Genomic DNA, 8,816 nt, shown 5'->3' on the forward strand with positions numbered 1-8,816 from the left:
GACAACCCCCATGTGCCCCTCATGTTTTAGCAGCACAATGAAGACTCACCTGTGTGTGGCGAGCCCTTGGCTCAGTCACATGGTCCATGCCTTGCCCTAAGTCATGCAGGAGCTGGGCTGAAAAATATGGGGCCCAGTGGTCTTTGCTGGGTCAGTCCTGCGTGGGTGACAGTGGGGGTGGCCCTGGGTGCTTTACAGCAAAAAAGCTCAACCTGGGAGTGGCTCAGGGATCCCACGATGAGCAGCTTTGGGAGGCAGTGGCTGTACCCCATTGTCAATGCTGGCTTCTGGCACAACCCTGAGGTTCCTCTGGGGCTCCATTGTCACCAGCCAGCCCCAGCATATATCAGGATGCCTCTGTTGCTTTCCATAAAACTGAATGAGTGGCACAAGAAAAGTCAGGGTGAGTTATCAGTGACCAGTGTGGCAATGTCTGTGTTCTGCCTGTTTCCTCACAGGGGGAAACCAAGCGCTGCTACTATTATGGAAATCAGCCGCTGAGGAACGCCTTCCTGTTCCACCACAACTCTCTCCTGCGGCCGGCCTGGCCCCCGCACTCCCCGTGGGACCCCTTCAGGAGACACTTCTCTTCCAGGGGGCCTCTCAGACGAGGCTGCAGGAGGAGCTGCGTGTCCAGCCTCCGGGTCCCGCAGTGCTGTGCCAACCACTATGGCCGGGACTGCCGGGGTAAGAGCCACGCCCTGTCCCGCCCGGCCCTGTCCCCTGCGAGGAGGTGACATTGCTGGTTCAGCACACCCGACATCCACGAGAGTGCTTCCCCAGAGAAGGGTGGGCAAAACCCCAGGCGGGGAGCCCCAGCCTGTAGAGGGTGCAGGAGCAATGCCCTGAGATTATGACAAGAAGTTCCCTTTCCTTGGAGAATTTATCTTGTCTCTGCGAAGAGCCCTGGGCTGCTGGGGGTAGCTGTCAGGCATGTCACCTCTAGACATTGTCAATGCTCAACCATTCCCTGGCATCTGCCCTCTGTGCCACGGGCAGCTTTCACATCCTTGGGTGAGTCTGCTGTTAGTGTGGGGCAGAACAGCACAGACCCAGCACACCACAGCAGGGCTTCTTCCCAGGCTGGAAGCTGTGCCACATTTGTCCCTCTTGCCCCCATTCCTAAGTTTTCCTGTCATGGGATGTCCCCAGCACTCAGTGCCCAGGCTGCTGAGCTGTCTGTGGTCCGAGCACCCCGTGAGCAGCAGCTCCGGGCACCTGGTGTGGGGTTCGGGGGGTCAGGGGCAAAGGGACCCTCCAGCACAGCGTCCCTTTGTCACCAGAGCCTCACTAATGTGCGCCATTTGCAGCGTGCCCGGGAGGGCTGGAGGCGCCGTGCAACAACCGTGGGACCTGCGATGACAAAATCGGCGGCTCAGGGGTCTGCAACTGCAGCCAGGAGTTCATCGGGACGGGCTGCGAGCTGTGCGCGCCCGGCAGATACGGCCCGGAATGCCGAGGTACCGCGGCTGGGCGGGGCTGGGGCACCGAGCCGGCCGGACAGGGCAGGGCTGGCCTCGGCCCCTCGCAGCGCACGGCTGATAACGCCACAGCATCAGAACCCTCCTCGTTTGTCGAGCACAGCTGAGAGCCCCGGTTTGGGAGAAAGTATTTCACTGTGCTGTGAGCTGGGGGATGCAGAAGTTGTGATGAACTCCGTACAGAAAGAGCACCAGCTGGGTCATGCTCAGCAGGGATCTGTGCCATGTGAGACAAAAGCAAAGAGAGGGAAAAGAGAATCCTCCATCCTCCCATCCCAAACCAGACCTCCATGGGGCCTCAGGAAATGTTTCAGAGTGAGAAACACATTCCAGAAATGCCCAGGGGAGAGGACTGATGGGTACTGTGGGTGCAGAGGCTTCTCTTCCTCTGTGAAGGGCGTGTGTGACAGGGGGCCAGGACTGGCAGGAAGGGATGTGTCAGACTCCTGTGCCCACCTTCACACCTGCCCACAATGCCACATTTCTGCCACGTGGCTGTCCCAGGCCCTTTCACCAAGGCATAAATGCTGCGTTTGTCTATTCCTCACAGAGTGCAACTGTACTGAGAATGGTGTGTGCAATGGAGGCCTACACGGCGACGGCTTCTGCTTCTGTGCCGAGGGCTGGACTGGGGAGCGCTGTGAAACCAGACTGGGTGAGGGGTGCTCAGCCGTTCCCTGGGACCCACCTGCTGCTCCCTGGGACCTGCTGCCACATGGCTGCTTTCCTGGGCGCTGTTCAGAAAGAGCTCCAAAAAGGAGCTCTGGGTTGTGAGGGTCATCCCAAGATCTGCCACATGCTGTTGAATTTCACAAGGGTTGGGGTGATGAGGAAGGGGCAGATGAGAAAAGCTCTACTGGATCATGAGCAAGTCCCTGGGCTCAGAGGTGCTCCAGGCAGGGCTTGAGGTTGAGGTGAAGATCTGAGGTGTGCTCAATGGAGTAACAAACCTCTGTGTTTGGGCAAGGCATCTGCAGAAGAGAACGGGGAGTGAGAGAGGTGGGAATGTGGGGTGGGTGGCCTGAGGCAGAGGCCGGTGGTGGCAGCCGTGCCCGTGTCCCAGCCCTGCGGTCACTGTGGGCCGGGTGTGTTCTGGTTTCAGTGGTGACACCCACCTGCTCTCCCCCGTGCCACGCCCAGGCCGCCTGCCGCGCCGGGAACCTCTGCGAGTGCGACCTGCACTACGAGGGGGACGGGAGGACCTGCTCAGGTACGGGCTGGGCTGCAGGGGGGCGGACACGGGGCAGGACAGCAGGTGACCGTCTGCCGATGGCCACGTTGGGCTGATAGCCGGCAGGACAGCCAGGCTGACCCCCAGGACACCTCATGAGATGGTTTAGTTAACCCAGGATTTCCCTCCCGCAGTGATCGACATGTGCAGCCAGGACAACGGGGGCTGTGCCCGGCACGCACAGTGCTCGCAAACGGGCGTGAACGTGTCCTGCGCCTGCAGCCCCGGCTACCGAGGGGACGGCTACATCTGCGAGCCCATCGACCGCTGTGCCGACGGCAGGAACGGGGACTGCAGCGAGCACGCCCTCTGCATCAGCACCGGCCCGGTGAGCGCGGCCCCGAGGGCCGGGGACACCGTGTGCCTGGGAGAGCCACCCAGCTGGGTGCCCGGGGACAGCCCTGTGACAGTGTCCCCCCTCCTGCAGTCCCCTGCCCCTCCTCTCCGGTGCCCTCAGGGGCTGTGCTCATCCTGGGGGTGCTTACCAGGGAGGGGCTGTGCTGCTGAGACAGTTCTGGGGCTGAGGCCATTTCCCCCACTCTTCTGTCTAAGGAGCAAAAGCTGTGTCAGTTGTGTCATTCCTGGGCTGGTTTGGGGGCTCCTGGATGGTCCTTCAAGGACAATGCTGGCTATTTTTGCAGAAGAACCAAAGCTGATCACCACAGGCCAGAAGATAGGCAAGGACTCGATGTGACATTGCCTGGGTGTGGGGGTAGCACAAGGCCATGTGGCCTTTCACAGCTCTGTCTCAGCCTCATCAGGCTGTAGAGGCATTCTGAGGGCTCATCCCCACAGGGATGCAAGGATCCCCAGTGTGTTTGCGCTCACACAATTGCCCCCCTTCCCTTTGCTGCAGAACGAGCGGCGCTGCGAGTGCAAGCAGGGCTATTTTGGTGACGGGATCCAGTGCCTGGAGGTGGCCGTGCCCCCCACAGACCGGTGCCTGGAATCCAATGGGCAGTGCCACCGTGAGGCCATCTGCACTGACCTGCACTTCCACGGTGAGTGTGTGCTCAGCCCTGCTGGCCAGGGACGGTGCTCCATGGAGAGGCCACATTCCCTGATCCTCCACCTCTGGCCTGGAGCTCCCCTCAGGAGAGCTGCAGGGTGGGATGGCCAAGGGGACAGGGGCTCATCTCTGTAGCTTGGCATGGTTTTCACATTTTCCTACATGTCATATGGGGAGGGTGAGCCATGGAGCTTGTCTGCTCCATGTGACGTGGCCTCTGGTGGCAGTGGCTCCCGTGTGGGAGGTGAGAAGCTCAGAGGAAGCCTCTCCCTCACTCATGCCCTGTCCACATCCCATCCTCCTTGGCAGTGCTGCCCATGGTCACACACGTGGCTGCCCAGGGAGGTGGCTCAGTGTGCCCTGTACTGATGCTCCTGGGCTCTGGTATTTTGCAGATAAGACCATGGGTGTGTTTCACCTGCAGTCACCCCGAAAAAAGTACGACTTCACCTACGAGCAGGCTCAGGCAGCCTGTGCTGCAGAAGGCGCCTCCCTGGCCACATTCCAGCAGCTGGGAGCAGCGCTGCAGGTCAGGGCAGGGATGGCTCTGTGTCCTCGTGGGGCTGGGACAGGCCATGCATCTCCCAGGGCCAGGGGGAACATGTGGGTGGGGCCTCTCAGCCAGGCCCTGTTGCTCCATCTACATCCATGAAACAGGAGGGCTGGTGGGTCTTGCCAGGCACACTGGGATGGGACTTGTGACCATGCCCAACACTTTGGGTGCTGGGGGTATGGTGGGTGAGGTACAATGGGAATGTTCATTGGGGCAGAAAATCTGGGGCGGAGCTATTTTTAACCTAATAATTGGTTTTCCTCTTCTAGATGGGATTCCATCTGTGCTTGGTGGGTTGGCTGGACAATGGCACAGCTGGATACCCCACAGCCTACCCCAACCCCAGCTGTGGGGCCGGCCATGTGGGCATCGTGGACTACGGCTACCGAAGCAACCTGAGCGAGACCTGGGATGCGTTCTGCTACCGGGAGAAGGGTGAGGGTGCCAGCACTCCCCTGGGGACAGTCCTGTGTCAGGGCAGCAGGCAGGAACTGCCCTGGAGCGGGGCAGGCGGGCACAGCCCATGGCCTCTCCCCATGGCCATGTCCAGAGGGAATGTGATGAGGGTACCAGAAATCAAAAGGTGCTTGGTGCAGCCAGCACTGGCAATCCCATCACAGCCTGGTGTTCCTTTGCAGACGTGACCTGCAGCTGCCGTGACGGCTTTGTGGGAGATGGGTACTGGTGCAGTGGGAAACTGCCTGATGTGCTCGCAGACCAGGAACGCTTCTCCACCTTCTATTCCGTAAGCAACACTGTCCTGGTGCTGCAGGAGCAGCCAGGCAGGGAGGGAGCAGCTGGGAAGGGAGGAGTTGGGGTTTGGGCTGTCTGCAAGGCAGAGGCTACAGACACAGAGGGGGTTTCTGTCCAGGGCTGGGGGGTTCCTGGGCTGGGGAAGGGGATGGCATTGTGCTGCCAGCAATGTGCTGATGGGGAAGATCTCCCATCTCTTCCAGATGTTGCTCAACTTTGCCAATGACACAGAAGAAGGACTGGATTTTTTCATGTATTTGTCTGATGTCTCTGCTCCCAAAACTCTCTTTGCCCCTCTGAATTCTGGCTTTGCAGACAATGAGGTAAGCAAGCAGGGATGAACTGTCAGAGCCCCAGAGGAGAGGAGGTGTCAGCAAAGCTAGCATGACAGTGTGAAATAGCTTGGGGAAAGAGGAGCCTGGCCTTGGCTGGGGCTTGCACAGTAGCAGGGAAAGGGAGAGATCAGCTCATCCATTTCTCACCCCTGTGCACTGGTGCTTATTCAGACACTGACAGGAGAAGAACTGAAGCTCCACGTGTCATCCAGCAATGTCATCCTCTTCAGCTTCAACCTCACAACGGGCACCATCATCCCATCCCAGTCAGGATATGACCTCCACGTATCAGAGCTCCCAGCAAGCAACAGTACAAAGCACTCAGTAGGTTTAGCCTTGGCAGAGGGCAAAAAATGCCACAAGTTTTCATCACATCTCTTTTGAGACAGGGAATGATGGGGAGCCTTTCTGGGTAGGTGAGGTCACCTGTGTCCTGTGCTGTAGGACGCCAAGGGGCTCAATGACACGATGATTGTGGAGTGGGACATCGTAGCCTTCAATGGCATCATTCACGTGATAGCAGAGCCGCTGAGGATCCCACCGCCCCTTGTTCACCTTGGCCAGGTGAGTCTGGGGCACCAACAGGGCTGGCATCAGGCCTGGGGATGATGTGACAGAGTCATCCCAAGACCTGGCCTTGTCGTCTGCTCCTGGCACGGCTCATTTTGGGAGGGCTGCCCACGGTCCCAGTGCGGGGCGGTGCCACCGCTGTGCCGGGGCAGCGCCGTCAGGGAGCCGCTGTTTTGGCACAGGTGAACGGTGCGGGGCCGGGCGCCGTGGCCACGGGGACGTTGTCAGCGCTGTGCTTCGCGCTGGTGCTGCTCGCCGGTGCCGGCGCCGCCTACTACTGCGTGAGGAGGCGGAGGCAGCAGGGGCAGTTCGGGTACTATCAGGTACGGGGGGCGAGGGCGGTGGATGGAGCCGGGGGTCGGGTGGATCGGCCGCGGCCTGTGCGGGGCCCCGGTGGCTGCGCGGGAGCGGGCGGGCCGCCAGGGGGAGCCCGTGGGCGACAACGGGCAGGGTGTGGGCGGGGCTCTCCCGGCCCGGTGCCGCAGCCCCGCCCACCGCCGCTCCCGCCGCAGGCCGATCTCCGCGGGGACGAGGAGCACGAGGAGGAGGAAGAGGAGGAGGCGCGGCCCCGGCCGGAGCGCGCGGGCCCGCGCACCGCCAGGCCCCGCCCGCAGCGGCCGCTCGTGGCCATCCCCAACCCGCTGTACGGCGGCCACGCCCCCGACTACGAACCGCTGCACGTGAGCCACGCCCCGCCCCGAGCCCCGCCCCGCTCTCCCTCCGCCCCGCCCCGAGCCCCGCCCCGCGCTCACGCCGCGCTCTCTGCCCCGCAGGACCCGCCCCTGGTGGACACCGGCACCGACCCCCGCGGGTTCCTGCAGTGACCCCGCGCGGCCCCGACCCGACCGCACCGCACCGCGGGGAAATAAACAGCTCACTGCCACCGGCTGTGTCCGCGCCTCCCTCGCCGCCCCGGCCCCGGCCTCCCACCGCCCGCCCCGCCGGTACCGGCCGCCCCCAGCAGGTGGGCCCCTCGTGTCCCCGCCCCCGCCTGTTATAGCCCCATACGAGGAGCCCCGTTCAGCCGCTGACAGACACGTACGGCCCTCCGTGCTCACGTGCAGCATCCTCGGGGCCCGCCGGGCCTCGCTCCCGTGCCCTCCCACTGCCCCGTGGTGAGGTACGAGTCTCGTCAGTCACACCCCGAACACCCTTTGGGACACACCTTTCACCTTTCGGGGTGCCCCCGGCCTGCACTGCCGCTGTAAGGGCACCGCTGCTCCGTGCTGCTCGCCCCAGCCTCGCTGTTCAGCCCAGGCTGCCCTTGGTCGTGACCCCAGGCAGGGAAAGGAGCGGGTTAGTCAGTTAGTGACACATTCTGCAGACGTTTATTGAGCTACACACTACACACAGCACAAAGACAATGCCACATGCACCTACTACAGGTGTTTGATTAGAGCAGCCACGTTAACAGATTGTCCAAGCCACTGAGTTGAGCACAAGGCATCTTGAAAGTGTGCGACAGGCTGGCACATGGCACAAAGACAAGGCAGTGACACACAAGTGACAGACTGACAGGCCAGCCTGGCACAGCACTGGGGAGGAACAGATAGGGGAAGAGAGAGAGAGAGTGTGTGTGTGTGTGTGTGTGAGACTCACTGAGGGTTGCTGACACACACAGCACCTTTCTGAGTCACAGGTCCTGGCACAGGGTCCTCCACACTGCCCTGGTTCCCTCAGCTGCCCCCACACTGACACACCCAGCCCCTACAGCTTACAAGCTGGTGCCCAGCTCCCTCCAAACCCACAGCCCTTACCCACTCTGCAGTCACTCACTCACCTCCTCTGTGCCTGCTCACTGCCAGGCCCTTTCCTCTGTCCCCTCTCTCCTCCCTGTCACCTCAACACTGACTGCCCCTGAGCAAGCTGGCACTGTCAGCCTTGTTGCCATCTGCAAGTGGTGCAGCAGTGAGGGGAGGAGAAGGAGGATGAAGGCACTCAGTATTGCCATCCCTTCATCCTGTGGCCATCACTTCCCACACCAACCAGCTTTCTGAGGGCATGAGCTCCTGGCTCTTAGGGCCAACCAGTATCACAGTGGCACAAACTCCCAACACCTCCTTTGCACCCCACCTGCCCTCTGCCCCTCCCCAACACCCTGCATGGCCCTGGGAAATCTGAAGCCTGGACAGGACCAGCAAGGCCCTGAGCCAGTGCAGAGCCCACTTTCTGCACCTCCCATCCTAAACCAGCTCTCACCTTCCTGGGCCTCCTGCCTGTCACCTTTGTCCACTTCTATAGACTCTGGCATCACTATGAGCATCTCTTTGCTCTTCCTCCTGCTGAGGAGGCACCACAGGGCTTTGTCTGGCCACGCTCCCCACAGCACTTCACACCTGCCCCTCCTTAGGCCACATCTCAGTGAACACAGATGGAATGTCACCACCTCTGCTGCCAGCCCTACACCTTCCCTGCAGGGCTGAACACATCCCTCTGCAGCTCACAGCAGACCACACCACATCAACTGCCACAGTATTGATGTCACATGGCACCAAACCCCAAAATACCAACAGTGCACAGCCTTAAGCTTTCTCAAAAAGCAGCCATGTCCCCAAACAGTAACTCTGAGACCCTGTGACCTACTCCCACACCCGAGGCTTGCACATCCTGCCCAGTGACCCAGCAGAGTCCCCAGCAGCACAGACCAGTCTGGTGGGGAGCTGGACAGGTAATGCTGCTGCTGCTTTGCCATGTGATGCTCTCACTGATGGGCTTGAGTGCTTGCCCAGCTGGCAGCCCTGACCCTCCGTGTCCATCTGCAGAGTCACTCATGCTGCAGTCCCAGGCTATGGGGGCAGCTGTAGACCTGACACACCTTGTCACACCTCCCATGGGTTGTTGTCACCAAGCACTGGAGATGTGGAGCTCCGTGCCTGAGCCACGT

The 8,816-nt window shown here is 61.1% G+C and overlaps 1 protein-coding gene across 3 annotated transcripts in view; it reads left to right on the forward strand.

The window, feature by feature from the left end:
• The window catches only part of STAB1 (stabilin 1), a 51,264-nt gene extending 44,449 nt beyond the window's left edge, over positions 1-6,815 (forward strand). For all 3 annotated transcript variants that reach the window (XM_064724418.1, XM_064724420.1, XM_064724419.1), the window contains exons 56-70: positions 459-687; positions 1,311-1,460; positions 2,032-2,136; positions 2,584-2,691; positions 2,847-3,040; positions 3,569-3,713; positions 4,117-4,250; positions 4,544-4,709; positions 4,913-5,019; positions 5,231-5,350; positions 5,534-5,686; positions 5,807-5,926; positions 6,115-6,255; positions 6,445-6,612; positions 6,706-6,815. In XM_064724418.1, the coding sequence (XP_064580488.1) occupies positions 459-687; positions 1,311-1,460; positions 2,032-2,136; positions 2,584-2,691; positions 2,847-3,040; positions 3,569-3,713; positions 4,117-4,250; positions 4,544-4,709; positions 4,913-5,019; positions 5,231-5,350; positions 5,534-5,686; positions 5,807-5,926; positions 6,115-6,255; positions 6,445-6,612; positions 6,706-6,756 (2,091 nt within the window). In that variant the 3' untranslated portion in view covers positions 6,757-6,815. The remainder of the gene's footprint in view (positions 1-458; positions 688-1,310; positions 1,461-2,031; positions 2,137-2,583; positions 2,692-2,846; positions 3,041-3,568; positions 3,714-4,116; positions 4,251-4,543; positions 4,710-4,912; positions 5,020-5,230; positions 5,351-5,533; positions 5,687-5,806; positions 5,927-6,114; positions 6,256-6,444; positions 6,613-6,705) is intronic.
• Positions 6,816-8,816: the final 2,001 nt, after the last annotated feature.

Source organism: Zonotrichia leucophrys, chromosome 12 (assembly GCF_028769735.1).
Source record: "Zonotrichia leucophrys gambelii isolate GWCS_2022_RI chromosome 12, RI_Zleu_2.0, whole genome shotgun sequence".
In the NCBI taxonomy this organism is placed as follows: Eukaryota; Metazoa; Chordata; class Aves; order Passeriformes; family Passerellidae; genus Zonotrichia; species Zonotrichia leucophrys.